Genomic DNA, 24,621 nt, shown 5'->3' on the forward strand with positions numbered 1-24,621 from the left:
TCAAAACATTTAATTGTAATACATGAATCCAGGAGAGATGCTTGGCTTGTCAGTATTCATGAAAGGTGCATGCATAGTGCCTTATCGGTGAAAAGTGTGGGCACCAGCCTCTTTTCACTCAACAGCCTAGATGACCCTGTCGCTGGAGCTGATCATTTTCTGAAAGTTTTGCAATTGACTTGTCACCTTCTGTGGATGTGATTACAATGGTAGGTACTATATTTGGAAAGTACTTAAAGGAGGGTGAATGATCTGACCTTGTCTTTGCAATTCTGCATATTAAGGGAAATCCATGGTATCTTCTTTGTATTGTCTATTCATTTTAGCAATATCTATCATGATTCAGTGAATTACAGGCACAGGGATTTGAGTGTTTAATCATCAGAACAATTTCTTGGATCAGTATTGTTCATGGGTAAGAGTGCTAGGAACCTCAAAAATTTGAAAAAGGTCTGTAATCTTTATGCAAAAGAACATATATACAATAGGCAAGCAGGTACTTGAATGTTGTGTCAGTTCTGTTTGCTTTCTGCATAATATACTGAAATCACAAGCCTGAGTTTGAGATATAGACAATACAAGGGCAATAGAAACTGAACTAATACAAAGTATCAAGGATCCAAACATGCAAACTATTGTAATTGTATAGTGTCTAAAAGATGAATGGAGTTCAGTATCCACCACACTGGTACTGCCTATTCCAGTTGCGTTGCTCGTCTGCAGAATCAGTAGGCTTTTCTGTTTGATGATAGAAAACAGCAAAAGCATCATTAGCAGATAGTGAGAAGACAGCAACAGCAGTTCACAAAGGCCTGAACTGTCTTCAGAACTGGACCAACACATGGAAGATGCAGAATCATGTCAAATAGTGCAAGGTGCTATACACTGTTTTTAATCTGGGCTTTTTGTGGACTTAAAACAAATTTTTGGAATAATTAGACTTGTTTTTCCAGGTGTTTTTCATTTTTATTGTTATTCTATCAATTTGACTTTCTTTCATGTTGCTATGCCTGTTACTATCATAGCCCTAAGGGACAAAACACAAACAAAGATTGCAAAAAATAAAAACCATAGTGCATAAACTGGACAAAAGCATAAAAAATAGAATAAAACTTTAAAAAACACATTCAATAGCACAAAAGGATAATTGCTTAAATTTATGAAAAAGATAATATTTGCAAAAAATAATAAAAATAAAAAAGATCATAAAATAAAAAAATAATGTATGAAAGTAACATCAGAAATGAGTTTGAAAAACTGAAAGAAGAGAAAGAAAAAGGTGAAGCTAGGGGGCAAATTTCATTCTCAATATTGCAAGTCTGTATGTCACACAGGAACAATTTGTAGTGCACTACAGGTTTATTTTATACAGTAGATGATATTTTAATGGCCTGGATAGGTACCAATGATAAATGACTTCTGTTTCTGTAGTTCGGTAATGAATGCAATAAAAAATTTGAAATGCTCCCTTGAATTTACAAACACTAAAGTCAATTTTTGGATTTTGTTACAAACAATACCAGCGATGGAGCACCTACAGAGAGAAAACCTCTTAAAAGCAGCATCCGAGCAGTAATTAAGTGTGCAGGAATTGCTTAGATTGAGGTGGCCAGCTATGATCCTGGAGATCCACAGTGCCTACATGTTTTTATTCTAACAATTTTCTTAATTAATGACTATTTTTTGCTACTAATTAACTTCATTTAATTTATTTGCTATTTAAGACTCATACCCTTTAAATCAGGGCTGAGCAACATCGGTCCTGGATGGCCACAGTGGCTTCAGATTTTTGTTCCAACCCAGTTGCTTCATGAGAAGTCATTCATTGCTCAAGTGACATTTTTCTAGTTCATTTTAGTTGTCAGATTTTGAACTCTTGATTGCTTATTTTAGTCATAAACAGCTAGATTCATTGTTTTATCTACTCCTTATTAGCAATAAGATGCAAATGACAAAGGAACCAGTAGTTCTACATCTAGCTGGTCTCTATTTCCACCTGTGTGTATTCATCATTCACTATTTGGTTTAATTAAGTACTCAGAAGGAAACTGAACAGAAATTCAAGAAATAAAAATTATTCATCCGTTTTAGGCTTCAAATCACTCGGACGATACATGTATCATTAGAAAGGAAAATAAATCTATGATTTAAGAGTGAACTGACATAGTAGAGTTAATGCGAACCATGAAATTAAATAAGATCTGTCACTGGACAGGATTGGCTTCTGGGTTGGAACAAAAACCTCCATCCACTGCAGCCCTCCAGGGTCAGAGTTGTCCACCGCTGGCTTAGATGCTAAAGATTTCATTTGTAAGTCTTTCGAATTAAGGCAGAAACTTCTTAAGAGAGGCTATCAGTACTCCTGAATTAGCGGAACTTACATAAGATATCTTCCAGTGCATTACTTTGCAGTTTTTATTTCCATGTACATGGAAGTTTGGTAATGGGGGTTAAAATAATTTCTATTGAGTTAAGTTCAGATTCTGATTCTATGATGTTCAAAATGTTGATTTTGGCATGGTGTCTGTTTGCAAAAAATTCAGTTTGATTTTCACATTTTTAAATTACAACTTTCATTAGAAAAATGATGTGCTTTTTTGCATTGTGTAGAGCTCCTGAGTGACTAACCTAGCAAAGATAAAAAAAAAATTAGAACAAATGGTTTCCTTGATAACCATCAAGAATGTTGGGTCCTAAGTACACTGATAACTTCTAAAAAATTGATGTATCTTTTTCAAACAAGAATCATAGTATTTGCCTTGTTACAGGCAAATAAACCAGGACTTTTGTTGTCTGTTCTGTTTAGTCAAGGGAGAAGGTCTACTGATTTTCAAAATTTTTGCACAAGGCGTTTTTGAGTATACAGTATATAATGATTGCCTTATGTGAACTAATCCTTTAGACAGAGGGAGTCTGAAGATGTATCCTATCCATATTAATTCTTCAGGAAATGTTTGTTGTGCTTTTTAAATGAAATCACCCACAATCAGGAGTAATTTATTATCTCATGACTAGTTAATCTTTCACTTCTAAGATATACAGTACACCTGTCCCATAAAAATGAAACTGAGATTGCCATTTTCTATGGGAGCCTGTTCAGACTCACATAGACAAGTCAAACATAAATTTACACTTCACTTTTTTATATGAGATCCAGAGAATTTGACAAATGCTTTTAGTCTGACCAAATGTTTGCTGTTCCCATATATGTCATATTGTAGGTCACTGAAATTACCTGAATTAAATTACAGCAAAAGAGAACTGCTTAGCTTTTACTGTACTTGCAAGCAAGGTTTTACCTTGATTTTTAAATTCAGTAATTTGTATATCTACTCTCATCTTTCTCCAGCATTTGATTTTAATTAATACCTTTTTCCACTTATGAAATTAATTTCCTGACTTTCAAAATAACTCTCAAACTTGGATGTGAAGTTGTTTGTCATACCTTCACTTCTAATTTTTTTATAGTCTTCCCAGTGAAATAAAACTCTAATTTCTATCCATCTGTTTATTAAACCTGCTTTATCTTGAGAAGGGTTTGCTGTAGCCTGTACCAGCAAGTATTTGTTGGGGCAAGGCAGAAACAATTCCTAAATAGGATGTCAGTCCATTGCAGGATGAGCACACACAATCACACAAACATATACCACATGCAAACAGACATCAGGAGCCAATTTAGCAACACCGCCAAATTTGCATGTGGACTGTTGAAGACAACCAGAAAACTCTGAGGAAACTCATATGAACACGAGACATGCAAACTCCACGCTGGGAGAACCCAGGACATCAACTTTGCTCACCTTACTGCTAAGCAGCAGCAGCACTATCACTGTGCCAGCTCTCTAATTTCTAACCTAAGAAAAATAAAAATACTATAATCCTTTATTACCCTATGTAGCAACCTCTGGAAAACAGAATAATAAATTCATAAAATATTGCTACAGTAGTGTGCTCTTGCCATCACACTGATAAAGGTTCATCTTTGCCTCGTCTGTCCACAAAATCTTTTTCCAGAATTTTGCACACTCTTTTAAGATCTTCTTCGCAAACCTGTAATCCTGTTTTTGTGGCTAACTAGTGGTTTGCATCTTGCAGTGTGGCCTTTCTGTTTCTGTTCATGAAGTCTTCTGCAGATAGTAGTCTCTAACACATTCACATCTGCCTCCTGAAGACAGTTTCTGATCTGTCAGACAGTGTGTTTGGGGCTTTTTCTTTAAAAGGGAGGATTGTTCCATCATTAGCAGTGGAGGTTTTCTTTGGCCTACAGGTCATAGTGCGATTACTGAGCTCACTAGTGCATTGTTGTTAAGATTTTGAACCCTTAATTGCTTATTTTAGTCTAACACAGCTGTATTCATTGCTTTATCTGCTACTTATTAGTAATAAGATGCAAATGACAAAGGAATAAGCGGTTCCACATCTAGCTTGCCTACATGTCCATTGGTGTATATTCATCATTCATTATTTGGTTTAATTACCAAATAGTATAATATTCCAGACAGTTGATGTAACTATTCCTAAGATTTTACCAATGTCTCTAATGGTCTGATGCTTGTTTTTAAGCCTCATAATAGCTTCTTTAACATTCATTGGCATAGCTCTTGTTCTCATGTTGAACGTTCTCAACTACAGACTGCAGGGTTTAGAAGCAAGCTTGGGTTCTTTATGCCTGCACTAACAAAGCAATGAAACACACCGGAGTAATCACAAACACCTGTGACACCAATTGTCCTAAACATTATGATGGCCTGAAATGGGGGACCATGCATAAAACATGTGACTAAATTGTATGCAAACACCCTTAAATTCAAGTCTGCAAAGTGCACTTTAGTCACATCTGAGTTTTGTAATTTATAATTTTAAACTGTGGAGCAGAGGGGTAAATCAAAGAAAAATGTGTCCTGTCTGTAAACATTATGGAGGGCACTCTATATTATTCATATGACAGAAAAAGAAGCAAATATCTACATTTGGAAGTAAACTGGTTAGATAAGAAGAAATTTTATTGTTTAAAATATAAACTTTGATATCTTTATCATTAGACAATGAAAAGGGCAATAAAAGCTACATTGAAAGATAATCGACTAAATGAGTTTTATGTACACACCTCAATGCATTTTGCACATCTTAATATTCTCAGTGTTATTTATTGTTATAGCTATGAAAATTCCAATCTGAAATATACAGTATATGTATAAAAATAACTTAAAACAGTCCTCTTTACAGCATATGAGACACAAATGAACAAAAATTACAAGAATATTTTAACATGTAATTCCTCTTTCTGAAGCTCCAGGCTTAAAAATGCAGAACCTCTTCCATTGTATTATTCATCTTGAACTGTGAAAGTGTTGCTTTGTAAGGTGTCTTTTAATGGTGGAGTTATGAAGAACACCATATGAAAAAGAATTTTCCTACACTTATAGGAATATTAATATTCCTCTGAATGCTTATGAAGGAGATGTTTGCACAGCAAAAGGTTACACCTGCCCTATTAAGAAGAAGGTAAGCCTTCATTTTTGTTTTAGGTGTCATTCCTGATCTATGCCAGACTAAATAAAGTACTTTAATCTGCATGATATACTGTATATTTTTTCCTATTACACAATTACTTTTTAGTTCAGACTTTTTTGTTCAAACATTTGGTAGAGCAATATGAATCTCTCATTGTCAAATAACTTTATTGCATTTTGCCTCCTAATATATCCTTTTGTCTTTTTCATTTTTAAAAAGGCATTAGCAAAATGAAGAAAATTGCTAAAACAAATCTTATACATAAAGCAGCAAGTTAATTTCATTATGACTTTAAAAATTATGCTCAGGTTAACATTGATAGGAATTTATTACAGCAAATAGAAAAAATAAAAAAATAGCATTTACAAAAACTATTGCCTTAAGTACTAGCATATGAAAATGACAAAAGAATATGGCACATTAAAATGGAAATAAACAGCACCAATATTAAATTCAATGAAGTAATATTATAAAATATTATTTTCAGTAGAGCAAATAAGGCTTAACCTGACAAAGAATGACTAAATATTTACTCTTTCTTGGAAAAGAACCAGGATGTGGAGTGTTTTACAAACAATGTGTTTTATTTTGTGGTTAATGGTTTAAAGCATTGAAATCTCCACAAAATGTACTGTTAAGTTTACTAATATTTTACCAGCTCAAAGAATCGGTATTAAATAAAGCAAATATTTAACTTCTTTTTTAGCTTGCTTTGTGAATTATTCTTAATTTGTAAAAACACCAAAAGCCTGTTTAAAAAAGTAAAAGCGGGCTAACTTCAAAGTAGTGAACTAGAATCAAAAGCATCCTGACAACACGGAAGAGGGATGATTCTGCAATCCAAAAGTCAGGTCCCAAGATTAGTAGACAACACTTTCTTCACACTTTTAAATGTTTGTAATCCCTTATTCCCCCATGCATTCATCACATTATTTCCACCATCCATCCATCTGTCCATTTTCTTCAGCTTCCTCTACTCTCAGAATTACATAATTGTTTAATCTTAAATAAATTAAAATTAAATCAATACGTTTATCCTTCAGCCTTTTTATGTGATTTATCTTCTCACATTACACCTGCAGATTTTTTTTTCATTATTTTTAAATCTGTTAAAAAAACACATTTCAAAATGGCAGTTTACAGATTTTCAATGCAGCTCCCAAACTTAACCCTTTCTTTTCCTTCGCTCATCATTTTCTGCTAATATATCTCCAAAGAAACATCTCCATGGTTACAAACACAGTTCTCCACCACACTACCTATGAGATTCCTTTCATTATGTAGCTTCTTTACTTGTTTTGCAATAAAAATATAACTAGGTGAAGTTATTCAAACTTTAAAGAAAAGAAGGAAGTATGTAAACCACACAGGATATTTAAGTGAACGTATTCACTTGACTAAATTCAAAAGGAAACATTTGACTTGTTGACATGAACTTCAGAATCACGATCGTTTGAGTAATACATAACCCTTACACTTTACAAGATGTGTTGATTGACTGCTTCACAGTGAATGTCACCATGTTCCTTGTTGAAAAACAACTTTCACTGATTTCTGGTTATTGAGGCTTACTTTGTTGACTTTTAGGTATTCCTCTGAACATAAATGTCTACTATAAACTTGTTGAGCAATTTCGTCATTTTTGTTTCAAAAGCAAAGCATAACAACAAAGTAGTGCTATCTTAGTTTTGACTGTATATTCTTTTTAAGTATTTTGTGGAAGTTGGAGATTAGGAAAACAAAACTTAAGCCCCTGTCATCTTATCATTCTCAGACAAAAGTGACACATCAACAGGTTTTTCAGTAAAAACTAAAAAGCAGGCTCTGTACCTGTACTGTCTTGTTTCTTTATGGCTGACCAAATCAACCATCCAGCAACTTTTTGTTCGAGTTTTACGTAAAGGGAATAACAATCAATCCCTCTAACCATATGTTCTTAACTATGTTTTGTGCCTCGTCTGAATTTGGGATGAACAGAGTTGTGATTCACAATTATATTCAATGGGAATTGATCACATACGGTTTCTTGCGATGGACCTCCTCAGCCAGTTAAAGCTAACGTGATTCCTCCACGATGACCTGCAGTGGAAATTCTCTATGGGAAGGATGCCGGTCAACCCCAACAAAACCTGGCCAATTTAGAGTTTCCAATTAGCCTAACAGGAATATGGTAATAAACATTGGACCTGGAGTGACACCCACTCAAACATGAGAAAAATGTAAGCGGTGAGTAGGATAGGTGTCAAACACATATGAGTAGCAGTGCTATCCATTCCACTACAGCTGACTGGTTTCCTTTCATAACGCATGCAGCACTCCATTGAAGGAAACTGTACTCTATAGTTAGAAGTTTAAATTAAACTTGTGCTTGTAGTCTGAAGATAAGTGAAGTGATCCAATTAAAACACAACAAATACTTGCAAGATTTGGCAGCAATTGTGCTTCAATGATCCTGGAAGTACAGCTTGAAGCTTGTGGAGGAGTTCTCACTAATAAAAACTAATGGAAGATTAAAAAAATGCCCAGGCACTGCCAACTGCACTTCAGTGGCAGTCTTACAGATTATATTATTTGTATGTTTTCATTACCGTTAATGTTGACATTTCCCACTTCACCTTTTGAAATTATTTTTTACATGCAGTACAGCGCTGAATGTATTGAAATGCAGTTCATTCTACCAATAATATAGCAACAGTACCAGTTCCATCTAAATACTTTGAACACTAAATCTAAAATTCCCCAGCTTTGCCCAAACGGTACTTTTGGCAGAAATAATCTGCATAAATTAAAGTCTCTGGAAGTACTGCCATCAACATTGCAAATTGTTGTACAGTCAGAACACAGATCATAGCTGCTTCAGAACAAGCTCAGTTGAATATGTCTTTGAGTGTTCATGGGCCTGTTATGTTAACAGTGGGAACAGCAGGTGCCCAGGAAGGATATTCTTTCAGATTAAAAAAAGTGGTCCCCCAGGTTGAAACAGCAAGCATGACAACTGCAACTCCAATAATGTTAACTCCAAGGCCAGCTTTTACCTGTGAGGAAAACAAATAATTAATTTCTTTAAGGCTATCACTGTGGTGCAAATGATTAAAAAGGTTTTACTTTCATTCAATGAGATTTACAGAGAGTCTTACCATATCTATTACTCTCAGATGCCCATAGGTGAAGACAATGGCATTTGGCGGATTGGCGACGGGGAGCAAGAATGCAAACGAGGTGCACAGTGTTGTGGGTATCAGAATATAAAGAGGATTAATATGGATGGCTTCAGCCTAGCAGAGAGCATGAGGGAAAAGAAGATTAGAAAGTAATGCATGTTGACTTTTGTGAATATCGTAGAAATCTCCTGCTTTCACTCTCAGACAGACCAGCACAACTGCTTTCAAAACCTCTTACACCCGAGCAAGCAGGGTGTCATTGGATCCTCTGATTGACCAAAAAGTAAGATGGCAGTCTGGGATATCTGACATATATCTGGATAACCATTCTTTAAAAGTTTCAGTCAAGAAGGGATATTTGTCATATACAGTACCTGGTGTCACACACATGCGAGTTGGAGGCAGCTGAAGGGCTTATATAATGGTAATACCACATCTGACCAGGGGGTGGCGGGGTGCACTAACTGTCTTTCTCAGTTCCCTGCAGACCATTCCCGAGAAATCCTGCCAGGTTCCAGTACCTCAGAAGACGTCACTTCCGGGTCCGGCCCCCTTGATGACGTCACTTCCAGGTCCGGCCCCCTCGATGATGTCACTTCTGGGTCTGGCCCCCTCGATGGCGTCACTTCCTATATGGGCCTTTAAAGCCACTATCTTACCACCAAGAAAATCAGTTCTGTTTTGAACTCAGTATTGCGAACATTTCTGTCAATTTAAAAACCTTTTGCAGTCAGGGATATTATACGGGTGGCTGCCCCAAACCTTTTTATGATGTCTGGTCTGTGTTATATCACACTGGATAACTATTCTTTGTGAGTCAAGCAAGCATTTTAATGCTTCTGATAATCTATAATATAATCTAACTCTCCAATTAAACTGTTTGTCTATTTATACTGCTTCTTTCACACTCAAAGTATCTTGGAGAATGCTACATGAAGACCTTGCAAACAGGTGATTCTGAGTCTAGCCAGCCACAGTCATGATTATGCTGGTAATGGAATAAAAATAAATGTCATATTATCAAAAAAACTTTGTAATAAAAATTAAGACCTTATGGATCCTGACACAAACCTCTTGTTCATTGCTAACCCCTTTTGGGGATGTTTGAATATTTTGGATTTTCCAATTACAGGAAGGGCAGCTTGAATATTTTTGTCAAACTTTGATTATGTACTATATTTTTATTTTTACAGATGCACAATTTAAACTTGGCTGAAGATGTTTCATACCTCCTGTAGCTTCTTGTGTTCCAAAATAACTGTGAGCTGTACTGCATTGTCTTATTTTTTACCCAGGGTTATGTCCTTGGCTCAGATATGTTTCATGTTTACTTATCCTTGTTTTGTTGTTTTTCAAATATTATTTTTCACATTATGATAGCAATTCTAATTTTGGCTTTGCTTTGACTCTGTTGAATTTATGTCATATTATTCATTATTATGTAATTTTGTATTATGTTGATATGTTACTGTATATGTTTTCATTTTCTTTGTTACCTGCCCTGTCTTCAGTATATGGAACCCCACCTTTTTTGGGGGGTTGTCCCAGCTATAAAGAGGAGAAACTGCAGTTCTCACTAAAGTTTCAGCATTGCGTTTTATGATTTTTCATTTCTGTTCTTGATTTTGTTCTTCATGTTTAGATTCCCTTGCTTTCGACCCCAGCATTCACTGTAAGGCTTTTGTTATGTTTCTGCCAGGGTCCCCTCACCGGATGGGGTTCAGATCCTTGTTTGATATCTAATTTTGTTAATTTTTGAATTGTTTATTTATGTTAATATTCTTTTGTTTATTATGTGCCTTGTACTATGCCTTGGTTTTGTTCTATGTGTTTTGTAAAAGGTCAGCTAAGAGGTGGGGTTACAATCACTGCCAGGAACTGGCCTTCTACCCTCTAAATCTAGAGGGTCTCCCATAGTTCCTGGTGGTTCATTATGAATGCAATAGAGTGGGAAACGTATTGTGTTTTTTTGCTGTACCTTGGACTGTTTGTGGTTTTCTGGATTTTTGAACCTTTGTTCCTTATTTGACCTTTGCCACTGGATTGCGTATTGGGGCTTTGTTTGCTGTTGAAGTGGCCTTTATAGGTATTGTATGTCCTTTGTGCTCTTCAGTGCTTCATAGTTTTTCTCAGGGGATTTTTATTAAAAATAAATCTTTTTTTATAAAGATTCCTCTATGTCCTTTTTGTGTCTAGCCAGGGATGTTTTTGAAGACGTTTCCCCACTAGTGGGCATTAGTGGAAGTGCTATTTAGGACTAATGTGCTTTGAGACTCACAATTCATCAAAGTATTGCATATTGGTTTTTCATTTGGATGTGTTTGCCTTAAAGGCTAAAACCTATGTTTGCCAATATTCATGTTTTATTTATTAATTTTCTGTAAATAAATTTGTAAACATAAAGGACCTTAGTTTTTTGTTCTTCTTGGGACCTGGGGATCATGCTTTACCTCTCATCCTTTCTGGGCATTTTTGAACTTTTGATATTTAAAAGCCTCAGACACATTTTAGGGCCTGTGCAGGCAGGAAGCCTGTCATATGAGTTTGGGGATAGGCTCTTTGGGATAAGGCCTATCCTGTTTTGTTTTGTTTTTTTATCATTTTTTTGTGGCCTGCTCCCTTTTTCGGAGATTTTGGAAAGATAGGATCAACCATATTGAAACTCAGGACCTTGGATTGGCAGATCCAGCATCTCCTTGCACAACAGTCCAAACTCAAGAAACTGAAAGCTTGCTTTCTACTAGTACATGAATTTTCCTTGGACCCAGAGCAGATCCTGACACATTAATTCTACGATTTGTAACTTTTTCTCTGCCCCTTTCTACGATGGACTCTGGGAGTATCAGCATTCCAAGTGGAGGCCTAAGCCAAGATCACCTCTGCCTTCGCAGGCTGACTTTATGACAATGAGCTGCTCTGAGCTTCTCCACTCCCCCAACCTGTCAACAGATTGTAGTGACATCCTTATTAGAGACAACCTGAACTTGCGGCCATTAGACTGCAAATTATGTGTGTCGTGTTTCCCTGCTGCCAGTGTTCTTGATTTTCTATTTATTGCACATTTATTTTATTGATTTATGTATTTATTTTTCTTTGCATTTTTATTGGATTGTAAAACACTTTGAACTACACTTTTTGCAGGCAAATGCGCTCTATTGAATGTTGTTGTTGACTATGTACAGTTTGGCACTTTCCCCGCATATCTGTGTGATTTTCCTTTTAGATTCTCTGGTTTTCTTCACACATCTCCAAAACTGTGCTGGTTAGTTTAACACACTATGTCAAATTGACCCCATGTGTGAGTGTGCATGAATGGACACTCTGATGTACTGGTGCCATGTTTCAGGTCAGTTTCCTGCCTTGAACCCAATATTTCAAGAAGGGGCTCTGGCAATCTGCAACTCGGAAATGGAATAAGTTGATTTGAGAATTGATGTTATTATAAGTATTTATGTTATTATGGTGCAACTGTTTTAAAATAGCAGCAGTGGCATGGAGTCCTTAGCCATAGAAAGTCACACATGTAACCTTGACCGGCAATATTTTTGTCTAAATTGAACACCAAGAGAGAAAAATAAAGCATGTAACAGTCAAAGGTCTTTAATGTAAACTGCATAATATTACACAGGAAATTTATTGTGATAAGATTTAAAACTATCTCTTAGAATAGCACCTCATTATAATGTTAAAAATTATTTTCCGTGATCAATGCTCTTAAAAAATACTTACCAATGGTGATAGAATAGGCAGAAATATTGTTATAGTTGCTGGATTGCTTGCAATCTCAGTAATGGTGGTTACAATTAATGAAGAGACTATAATGGTCACCCACAGAGGAAGAGATCCTAATGGAGTTAGTTTACTTCCCACCCAAGCCGACAGACCAGAAACCTACAAGGAAATAAGAATAATCACTTTTAATTGGTACTTCATGTTACTCTGAAAGTCTAAAACCCATTTGCTTCACCTAGGGTTGTCTGCCTTCTGACATGGTAGCAGTCTGAGTGACTGCGCCATTATACTTTAATTGGAGACGCTAGAGAATTTTACTCTGAGCTGCACTCAGCATATGGTTAGTTATTGTTGCTGAGGCAACCTTTGCAAGGGAGGGAAGTTCTGACTGTGTGCTTCTGTGGCTCTCTGTTTCTCTCCTGGGGCTCTTCTGAGTGTTTGTCACACTTTGTGTCATTTGTTTAATGGGATTTTACACTGCAGGGCTTTAATAGCTTAGCCTTGGCAGATTCCCGAGGTCTAGTGGACTCTAGTGGTTTTTCTTCAGTTGTCTAGGGACTGGACCTTGTTTCAGGAGCCTGCAGATGATGGTTTGTAATTTACTTGCACTGAAGTTAATGTCCAAGACTTCTGGGGGAGTCCATTGGAATATTAACAAAGTTTTTGCTTTTTTTTGTACTTTCTTTGCATTGCAAATGGGAAGAAAAAATAATCAAAGAACATTGCACTTAAGGTCTGTTGTGTGCTAGTGTGGCACATTAAGAACACTCTAAAGCAATCTGGACACTACAGGACACAAGAGAAATAGGATGCTGTACAAGACAAGCAACCAGGTGCATCCTCGGTACTGAAAGGCGTATTGAATGAGAAGTCAGGCTCTTCAGCCCCGGCTATAAACCACTGCTGAGACATTGCCCAGATGTTCAAAAATCTCAAAGTCATTGAAATGTGAATGCAGTCATTTTTTTATCAGCTTAAGTGTGCAACCTGATCTAATCACATCAGTAGAAAAAAAAGAGAACTTCCTTCCAAATGAACAACCTGGAAGTAGTTTTATTACACTGAGAGTGGTGAAGGTCTGTAATATACTGCACTGTCGTATTAATTGAAGCTTTTAAGAAACTTTTAAGAATCAACTGAATGAGATAATAGTGTATAATCAGTAATTCATATGTGATTTTGTGCTTTCAATGTCTTTGTAGATATAACATTCTTTCTGTATATACTCACTTTGTATAGATTTATTTTAAGTTCATATAAAGAACATGTAGCAGAACTATTTATTTAATTTAAACAGTTCAATGCAATATGAAATAAAGGAAAATGATATTATGTTGCACAAGTCAAAATTATTTTAAAGTGTACACCACTGAATGGAAAAACACAAAAAGAAGACAGAGACAAAGGTTATTTTAACATAACAGTTCTTAGCCTGAAAGTTTGAGTTAGAGGGCAAAAGAAATGAATAAATATGTTTGATCAGTAAAAGAAACAGGGAAAGAGCAGCATGTTTTGTTCATTTTGAATTGTACTTATAATGTAGATACAGTGATCCCTCGCTATATCGCGCTTCGCCTTTCGCGGCTTCACTCCATCGTGGATTTTATATGTAAGCATATTTAAATATATATCGCGGATTTTTTGCTGGTTCGCGGATTTCTGAGGACAATGGATCTTTTAATTTCTGGTACATGCTTCCTCAGTTGGTTTGCCCAGTTGATTTCATACAAGGGACGCTATTGGCAGATGGCTGAGAAGCTACCCAACTTACTTTTCTCTGTCTCTCTTGCGCTGACTTTCTCTGATCCTGACGTAGGGGGTGTGAGCAGGGGGGCTGTTCGCACACCTAGACGATACGGACGCTCGTCTAAAAATGCTGAAAGATTATCTTCACATTGCTACCTTCTGTGTGCAGCTGCTTCGTGAAGCGACATGCTGCACGGTGCTTCACATACTTAAAAGCTCAAAGGGCACGTATTGATTTTTCACTGTTTTGTTTTTCTCTGGCTCTCTCTCTATCTCTCTCTCCCTGCTCCTGACGGAGGGGGTGTGAGCTGCCGCCTTCAACAGCTTCGCATACTTAAAAGCCAAACAGCCCTATTGATTTGTTTGCTTTCCTCTCTGTTTCTGACAGCCTTTGCTCCTGACGCACACTCCTTTGAAGAGGAAGATATGTTTGCATTCTTTTAATTGTGAGACAGAACTGTCATCTCTGTCTTGTCATGGAGCACAGTTTAAACTTTTGAAAAAGAGACAAATGTTTGTTTGCAGTGTTTGAATAACGTTCCTGTCTCTCTACAACCTCCTGTGTTTCTGCGCAAATCTGTGACCCAAGCATGACAATATAAAAATAACCATATAAACATATGGTTTCTACTTCGCGGATTTTCTTATTTCGCGGGTGGCTCTGGAATGCAACCCCCGCGATGGAGGAGGGATTACTGTAATCCAGTTTTTTTTTTTTTTATAATTTTATTGATTTAGATAATCCACTTTCATAAAACGCTTACTATGTGTCTGTGTGTCTGTCTGGTTGCTGTGTCTCTGTCATTCTAATAGATAGAGCATCACAAACGTTTTTAATAAATAAAATACATTGCATTTGTCACTCCAATAGATGGCACATCACAAACATTAACACTGCTTTTATGATTCCCATATCAAATGGCATCTAAGAGAGACACATGCATTAGATGGTGTACTGCAAACGTTAATGCTGAGGTCTACATTGATTATTTAGATTTCAACCCGTCTTAGATGGGTAGCACAGCTAGTATTGAATAATGTGATACGTAGCCTCAAAACCCTGGATTGTTGCTTGCCATTGCTTGTTATCTTATGCCAAATATTCAGCCAGCCATCCACCTATTTCTCTAAACAACGTCACCATGAGACTACTAAAGACCCAGAATTCAGCAAGAGGCAAGTGATGTGCGTATGTTCCTGTTTTATTGTTTCAGGCCAAGGATTCTTGTTGCGATGATAATGATGACAATGATGATAATGTGCAACTCACTCACCCCTGCTGCTGTTTGTTTTGAGATGTCATCCAGTATTAAAATTCAAAACAAGTGCTTTTTGTTTACTCAGATGTTTAGTGTTTCAGTCATCACATTTTGGGGTAGATTTGAAATGTTGATGACTTTAACTTTTAAGTTCAAGCCCAAATTAAAATTTTTAATGTGTTCAGAATACACTATGGTTCTTATTTGCATGGCTGACAAACTTGCACCACATCACCCCTCTCAAGTATGAGGAAAAGAACCACTTTTCAGGGAGCAGGAGTCCCCCTCAGGATGCAGGCATATTGGGACTCTTTAGGTAATGCAGTGATAAAGTGAGGGTCAGTCTTGTAGCTGAATATAAAAATGGACCAAGGGATGGATATTAAATAAGAGACTTTGACTAAATTGTTTTTTTTGAAACTTTGACACATTTTAAGTATGTATTGTTGTGGTGATTATTGCACTGTTAATTAGTTCTGCTAAGTACGTGTGCACATGTTGAAAGGGGGGCTAGGCAGATTACAGTTAGATTCTTTCCAGCTGAATACATTTGATGAGTTTAAAAGGAAAAAGAAGAAGATGATTTTGGTGTGCACCTGTGTTTGCTCATTTGAAGGTAGCTGTACTTTAGAAAATGTATAAAAAAATTACAGCTGTATTCTTTTTTTAATTTACCTCTGAGCCCTCAGCCAGGGCAAAGCCGCCTCCAACAAGAAGTGCAATTTCCCAGGGCATGCAAGCCTGAAATTCTTTCCAGCTAATCAGCGTTGAATAGGAGTAGTCATCTATAAGAAAAAATGTTCAATAGGAAACAGGTGTAAAGTAACTAACTGCTGGGGTCATAAACGAGCCATTTATGACCACAGCAGGAACAAGGAATCCAACCAGTCTATTAGAAGGTGTTTACAAACACGTTGTGGGCCATTTTAATGTCAGTAATCAGTCTGTAACTAGTGTGACCATCATGCAACCAAGCAAACTTCACACTCAAGACATTCGAGCCATGGGTCCGTATGCTTTAATTAAGCAACGCTAACAACTGCAGCAAACAAAATTTTGTACTGGTTTTCATTAGTGCTCCCATCATGAAGTATATACTGGAAAAAATATATGCCAAGTGGGATCACAAGTCAAATAGGTCTTTATTTGCAGTGTTTTTTTTTTTTTTTGTATTGAATTTTTGTCTATACTTTTTGACTGATCTTAAATGTACAACTGCTCTTATTCTAAATAAGCATACAGTAAAACCATATATACATGTCAAAGTAATGTTGGGAATATGAATGGGAGCTTTATTCTATCAAGCATCTTGCAAATAAAATTAGAAAGAAACAGCTAAAAGAGATGTGTTCTGCTACATTGAACACCACTAATCATAAACAGACATTAGGATCCTATTGCTTTCACTAAAGTATAACCAATGTGTTTTCGAGTTGCCCTAAGGACTGCATTTGTGTTTTCAATTCTTTATGACTAAAATGAGAATGAGGTAATTGACTGGGTCACCACTACTGGAAACTCCTGCTTCCTATTAATGCTGTTGCCCTAAAGGTTGCATCTAAGGTAACAGAATAAAATCAATTGTAAGCATTACCTTAATTATCTGTGTTAACATTTAAATGACCTGCAAGCCAAGTATTCAAGCACAATTGAGATTAAGCTTGATAGTATTATGTGAGCCTAGGACTCAGTGAAGCAGCACAACATTTTACATTTTCCCTATGAAGTAAAATAATCTGTTTACTCAGTTTTGGATTTTAATAACTGCAAAGAGCATAGAGATGAGCTGATGATGGTATTCCAATTCGTTTGTATAAATTTTCATTGGCATTAAAGCAAACAGTTGCAAGTGATTCTGTTTGGAAAGGCATGTTGTGCTGTTTATATGCACTGATGTCCCACCAGTCACAATACTATTGCTTTATTTAAAGTCATCATACTGCAAAATGGTAGGGTGGTGCAGTGGTGTATTCTCAAAGCTGCAGAGTCTTGGCTATGAGACCACATTCGGTCACTCTGTCAAATACACATGTATGCTGGTTATTATCCCACTCCCCAAAAATGTGAGATTTAAGCTGATTAGTGACTCCAAATAGGCATTACATAAGGGAGTGTGAGTGTGTGCTTTATGTGCTAGTTCAAGTTCAAGAGAGCCCCGTGAGTTAATGGATGTGTAGTAGACTAGTAAAAACTAGAAGCAAATTGAATCAACTGTTCTTACGGATAAAAAATGAGAGTAGCTGATACATAGAGGAAAAATATAACAAGGAGATAATATTGTCCCAAAAGTAACTTACAAAATCCATTATTTTCTAGCATATCTCTATGCATATGCACATTATTATTATCATAAAAAACAATTCCTGTTTCATTTAATAATAACTATGAGAAAACCTACTGTGACAGAGAAAAATATGGCTATACTACAAAAAATGCATAAACTAGACAAAAAACTTTAAATGGGAATTGTTTTGCTTTAATTTAGCAAAAGAAAAATCTTAAAGTAAGCTAAATAATCATAATTATACATTTTTGAATAAGTCACTAATTCATACAATAAGGAAAACAAGATTTAATGTCACAATATAAGTACTTTCCACTTGCTTAGATTTCAAAAGCGCTATATAAATGTAAAGAATTATTATTATTATTAATTTTTGCAGTGTAGATCCTATATATGCATTGTAAAAGCCATGAGATACTGAGCTAGCTTATTTTAAATTGAAATATGAATTTACCTAGTTATGTTAAAATGTTTGTCTATATATTACTAAGCAGATAATAAAAGGTTCTATTTTAACCCCTACAAGGGAATATGGAATATTTATTTCTTATCATTCTGAGTAGAGACTAGTCTATATTCTGCCTTTATTCTTTATTAACTAGTAAAAGTATTTATATACACACTGACTGCCCTGTGACCAATAAAGTGTTATCTTCTGTTACAATGTGACCAATAAAGTGTTATCTTCTGTTACAATGAGCATAAAGTGTTATTAATAATACAAAGAATGGTACAGCCACATGGCCCATAAGATATGCAATACTGAAAAGAAATGTGCAAATGGCTTACACAGCACAAATACTGTCATTTTTAGTAACCTATGCAGGGCCATAACGTAGCCTATGTAAGTTCTCCATAGAAATGTAACTTTAAGTTTAGAATGTAACTGAAGTTTAACATGAAAAAGCCCAGACTGTAATGAATCAGAAGAAGATACTTTTTTTCTTTTTTTCTGCCCTTTACTTTGCGTATATTAAAACTTTTCCCCTAAACTTTTGTGATCTGTTCTGTTTGAATTTTCACTAAACGTTTTAAAGACAAATCTTATTGGTCTGTGGAATTTCTTTTGTTATTTATTTGACTCATGCTGGATCCTACCTTGCCAACTCAGTAGCAGCTCAGTTTTGTGAACCTGAAAAAGATGCAGCTACATGCATTATTAGGAGCTAAGACAGTGGTGAATTTAGAAAATATTCATCAATGGGTTCAGTCTTTTCTGAAAAATATTTCTGTCTCTCTCTCTCTCTTTCTCTCTCTCTCTCTATATATATATGTGTGTGTTTGTGTGTGTTTTCTGGGTTAGGTAGCAGGAATCCATAGTCTGGGCCAGTAATACTGAAGACAAAAGAGAAACCAACTCATAATGTGACATTGGCTCAATCACACACCAATAAACATAAAATATTTCACACACTGGGCCAACTTAGAGTCACCTATCAATCTGACAGCATATCCTTAGACTAGGGGCAGAAATCATATATCTCTGGAAGAATCTCAAGTGAATATGGGGAGAAAAAGCATTTTCCACACAGGCATCTACCAAGTCAGATATTGAACTTTACCTTATTCATATACTGGATGCATCCATTTTTCAAACAATCCTTATCTAATGACAACATTACACTGAAATGGAGCTCATCCCAGTGCAGAACAAGCACCAGTCCTACTAGGGAAACCAGTGCATGTGCACACCTCTGCCCTTTATTTAGAGTTAGCAGTTTATACAACATGCACATTTGTGGGAGCCAAGTGTAGTGAATACCCATGAGCATTATGTGCAGGTTCAATTTCTTCAACCCAGCAATTCAATTAGTATTAACCAATATGGCACCCAAATGTACTTAAACAGATGGCAGTTAATAAGTCATTCACATAAACATGTCAGCCAACCTGTTCAAGTGGGTAGCCATCAAAAAGTGGACATTGCAGCCCCAACTCTGGGATATTGTGTTGTGTACATGGACTTTGCCTCACTTAACTCTACTGTATTCACTATTGTGATTTATCAGATTTATATATATATATTGTCACACATGTGCACATGGAAGACAGTCTAAGGGCTTAGCAGAAGATAAGCAACAGAGACAGCTGTTGATGAGTCTTACGTGTACCTTCTCTCCCTTTTTCACAGACCTTCCGAATGAAAGACCAGCTAAAACTCCACCAACATCCGGGATCAGAACACGCCCTCCTTCTGACCTCACTTCCCCTCCTGTCCTGGCTCTTCCTCCCAAGAACATATAAAAGAACAAACCCTCCACTTGTCAGTCAGTCATTATAGACTCCGTCTTATCTGATTACTCTTGGTTATTATAAATTGCTACTACATTATATGAGGTGGATTCTCCAACTTTTTACGTTTGTTCTGTTTGTCTTTTTCACTATATATATAATGTGAATATGCTGTCTTAAATTTCCACAGTCTGTTCTTCTTTGGTGTATCCTCACACATCCCTAAGACAGATTAGTTGTCCTCACAGGTGGCGCAGTGGTAGTGCTGCTGCTTTGCAGTAAGGAGACCGTGGAAGATTGTGGGTTTGCTTCCGGGTTCCTCCATGTATGGATAGTGCTTTGAGTACTGAGAAAAGTGCTATATAAATTTAATGAATTATTTAATTATTATTATTATGTACTGTGAATGAGTGTCCTGGGATGGACTGGCACACCATATAGGATCGGATCCTGCCTCACGTCCATTCCTTGTGGGGTAGTTTATGGTTATTTGTGACTATACACTGCATAAGCATGTTTAGGAATGAGATGGGTGAAAGAATTTTATTATACATTACTGTCAAAAGACAAATATACATAGACAGAATCTTGTCATTTATTATAAAAAAACAGTCAAAAAGTGTTAAATATCCTACTTTGTAATAATACTGACTGCTTTTTGGAAGTAGCTATCACAAGTTTTACTCCAATTTAAAGTAAAATCAGAACTAAGTTATCAAATTTACCAATGACAGCAATAAAAAAGAAGAGCAGCCTTGATGTTGAGCTTTCTTTGCTCTTTAAATTTATTGTCTCATTTATATTCAAAGAGCCTTTGTCAATGCTGATTACGGGATTTGGTGCTGAAGCCTTTAGCACTGATGCAGGTGTTGTCTTGTTAGGCCACATCTTCAGCTGTGCTTGGTCAATGACAGAGGCTGGCAGCTCAGAATTTAATCATTAATCACCAGGAACCACTGATTGCTTCCTGGGGGCAGTAGCGGTCCAATGAGAATTTCATTGAAAGTGTCACTGAAGGGAGAAAGGGGCTTAAATTTAACTTTGTTTTCAATTTAGCAATAGCAGGAAGATAATTTAAATTGTTATATTTTTAGGGATATATCACTAAGTGAAGCTGCACTGGTTGACAATGTTTTTATCAATTTCTGTCAAAATAAAAATAATTTTTCATTTTTTTTTAAAGATTTCCTATTTTTATTGAACTTATTTTTTTCTTTTGAATGTTATTTGAAGGTACCCTTGAGATATATTCACTGAAGGTCTCTTTATAAATTCCAGATACTTACTTTTCTTTCCTGATGAAGGACTAGTTGGCATATTTGCTGGGATGATAAAAAACAAGAGGCCAAGAACCAAAGCTGCTGTAGAATCAGTTGCATAACCTTTGTAGCTAGAAGAATAAAAATGAATGAATTATTATCCCTTATTAAATTCAAAACGTCGGAAGTTTTGAGACTTGTGAGGTTCAGGAATCTTTGTGTTTGTTATAAATCCCAGTAGTGAACTAGGATAATACACATGAGCACAGAAGGATTTTTCACTGCATTTTATTGTAAATAATAAACATTGACAAATATTGCTGCTTATTTCTCATGGCATATGTTGTTACACTGGTATGTTAAACAACACAAAAGCAATTTTTTACAGATATGGTTTGAATATCACTACAATTAAAATATTGTCAAAGCACTCAGATTAAGCATTTTGATTGGGCCAGCTACCATGACAGTGCATTTTCTAGCCTTCTCTATAGTTTCTGGAAGGTTCTTTTGAAAGGGGACAGCCAAAATTATGGTGGACAGAATGAGTAGTGCCTGCTTTACCAAAAGAGAGACTGAATGTTGTAGTGGGGATCTAAAGGAGTCGGTCAAGTATCTCTAGGTTTATGACATACTGCAAGCAAGATTATCTCACACGAATGAGACAAGGTGATGAAGTAAGTACTGTTCCTGTTTTGGGGTCCTTCCTCCTGGTCCAAACAACAGCAAAGTTTATTTAGGTACGCTAGTGTTGGCTGTTTGGTGTTTTGAGTAAAATAATACATACGCCCACTCGATAGGCCTGAACCACTAATGCTCTCTTATATTGGCGCTTGTTTCAACATTAAGCGCAGTCATTTAGTCACTTCCTGTACAATTCAGTTCAAACGTTTTCATTACTACAATTTAGTTGTCATACTGTATAAATACATAATTTTCTTTCAATTGAAGCTGGCCTTGCAAGTGTAAATAGAGAAAGGATTTTATTAATTATTTCCCTGATTCTTTTACCCAAGGTGACTTAGATAATCAGGTAGTATTATATACATTTTTTTATTTCAAAACAGAACAACTCTGTACACACAAATGAAAATACTATACCAGTTACTCTCCAGTTATTCATCTGAAGAGCAGTGGGGGAGATCCAGCAGCGCAATACAATAATATTCAATTGACGTTGCGTTATGGGTCCCTTTTTAAGTTCCAAGCACCATAATACTTTAACATTTGATCAAGGAGCAAAAAAACTTAGTGTGGGACTTGAATATACATGCTGGTTCACTCAAAAACACAGCCAGTATACAAAGGTTATAAATGGAGAAGTGACAGTTCTCAGTACTGGGGCGTACTGGCCCACTTCATGCATTGTACTATACACCAAAAACAATTTAATAAGTCAGGCAAACAAAATTCCAAATGTCAGACACCTGAATCCTGCATAACTTTTCTTAAATTCTACTAGAGAGTTCCGTCCCCAGCTTGCTTCGCTCGCCCACCCCTGGGTTTGGTTTACCGGATACAGTAATCCCTCCTCCATTGCGGGGGTTGCGTTCCAGAGCCACCCGTGAAATAAGAAAATCCGCGAAGTAGAAACCATATGTTTATATGGTTATGTTTATATTGTCATGCTTGGGTCACAGATTTGCGCAGAAACACAGGAGGTTGTAGAGAGACAGGAACGTTATTCAAACACTGCAAACAAACATTTGTTTCTTTTTCAAAAGTTTAAACTGTGCTCCATGACAAGACAGAGATGACAGTTCCATCTCACAATTAAAAGAATGCAAACATATCTTCCTCTTCAAAGGAGTGCCCGTCAGGAGCATATAAAGTCACAGAGATAGAGAAAAGCAAACAAATCAATAGGGCTGTTTGGCTTAAGTATGCGAAGCACCGCGGCACAAAGCTGTTGAAGGCGGCAGCTCACACCCCCTCCGTCAGGAACAGACAAAGAGAGAGAGAGAGAGAGAGAGAGAGAGAGAGACAGAGTTTGTTTTTCAAGCAAAAATCAATACGTGCCCTTTGAGCTTTTAAGTATGCGAAGCACCATGCAGCATGTCATTTCAGGAAGCAGCTGCACAAAAGATAGCAACGTGAAGATAATCTTTCTGCATTTTTAGACGAGCGTCCGTATTGTCTAGGTGTGCGAACAGCCCCCCTGCTCAATCCCCCTACGTCAGGATCAGAGAAAGTCTGCGCAAGAGAGACAGAGAAAAGTAAGTTGGGTAGCTTCTCAGCCAGCTGCCAATAGCGTCCCTTGTATGAAATGAACTGGGCAAACCAACTGAGGAAGCATGTACCAGAAATTAAAAGACTCACTGTCCGCAGAAATCCGCGAACCAGCAAAAAATCCGCGATATATATTTAAATATGCTTACATATAAAATCCACGATGGAGTGAAGCTGCGAAAGGCGAAGCGCGATATAGCGAGGGATTACTGTATACAATTTAAAGAGATTGTTATTTTCATGGGAATTTTTACATATGCATTATTTTCACTTTTACTTTAAAATTTTTGTAAAAACAATACTTGTCCTTAATTTCTGGCCCTGGGCGTGGTTACATCTCTTTCTCACAGGACATATAACGCTGCTCACATTGTGAAGGGGGGGTGGCTAAATGCATGCTAAGGAGATGCCATTGGATCAGCTGCTGCCTTTGCTGCGTATTCTGCTTGTCGCACTTTGTGTCAATCATTTAAAAGCCTGTACAGCAGCTGTCCTTTTGTCACGTTGCGTCTCTGCCGCTCGCGTTGTGAAAGGGGGCGCTGAACACACGCTAAGGAGAAGCGGTCGGATCATCTGCTGGCTTGTTGCTGCTGCTGCTAGTGAGCTGCGTGTTCTGCTTGTTGCTTGTCGTTGTTTTAAGAGCTGGGAGCACATGAAGTGTGTCTGCCAAAAGCATTACAACAATTGCTAGGTTAGATGTCCGTGAACTTGTTTTAAATGTTGTCTCACTGCCTTGTCTCGCGTGACATTAAAGTGTCTCTCGCGGGACGTCAAATTGTCTTTCGAGAAGATCACATCTCATCTCCCTAGTCTTCCTCCCAAGATTTTTTTTATAATAGAGAGAAATGAATGTTCCATAGGAGTGAGCTACTATTACAATCTGTGGAATCATTCATAATTGTATAATAAGTTTTGTGAATCACAATCTTTCTGATTTTCCTACCTACATAAATTTACAAAATTGGGAAATCCACAGCATAAGTTAGGACAACAATCAAAATAAGACATACTGTAGGCGTAACCCATTAAATTTATATGTCCTAAACAAGGAAAATAAAATCTGAACAAAATGCTTAACAATTACCACATCATTCAACTCTTACAGTCCATAATATAGCAAATCTACATTTTAGAACATGCATGGCCCTAGGGTCTGTTTGTCTGGTTTTGAACTCCCAAAATACATTTTATCCATCCATCCATCC

General features: G+C 36.5%; 1 protein-coding gene across 1 annotated transcript in view; it reads right to left on the minus strand.

Moving 5' to 3' along the window:
- Positions 1-4,982: 4,982 nt before the first annotated feature.
- slc13a1 (solute carrier family 13 member 1) overlaps positions 4,983-24,621 on the minus strand; it is a 61,870-nt gene continuing 42,231 nt past the window's right edge. Inside the window, exons 11-15 of the mRNA XM_028812563.2 lie at positions 21,215-21,318; positions 16,088-16,197; positions 12,405-12,566; positions 8,652-8,789; positions 4,983-8,549 (exon numbers count right to left, since the gene is read on the minus strand). Coding sequence (XP_028668396.2) covers positions 8,406-8,549; positions 8,652-8,789; positions 12,405-12,566; positions 16,088-16,197; positions 21,215-21,318 — 658 coding nt within the window. The 3' untranslated portion in view covers positions 4,983-8,405. The remainder of the gene's footprint in view (positions 8,550-8,651; positions 8,790-12,404; positions 12,567-16,087; positions 16,198-21,214; positions 21,319-24,621) is intronic.

The sequence above is a fragment of the Erpetoichthys calabaricus genome, chromosome 1 (assembly GCF_900747795.2).
Source record: "Erpetoichthys calabaricus chromosome 1, fErpCal1.3, whole genome shotgun sequence".
Classification (NCBI taxonomy): Eukaryota; Metazoa; Chordata; class Cladistia; order Polypteriformes; family Polypteridae; genus Erpetoichthys; species Erpetoichthys calabaricus.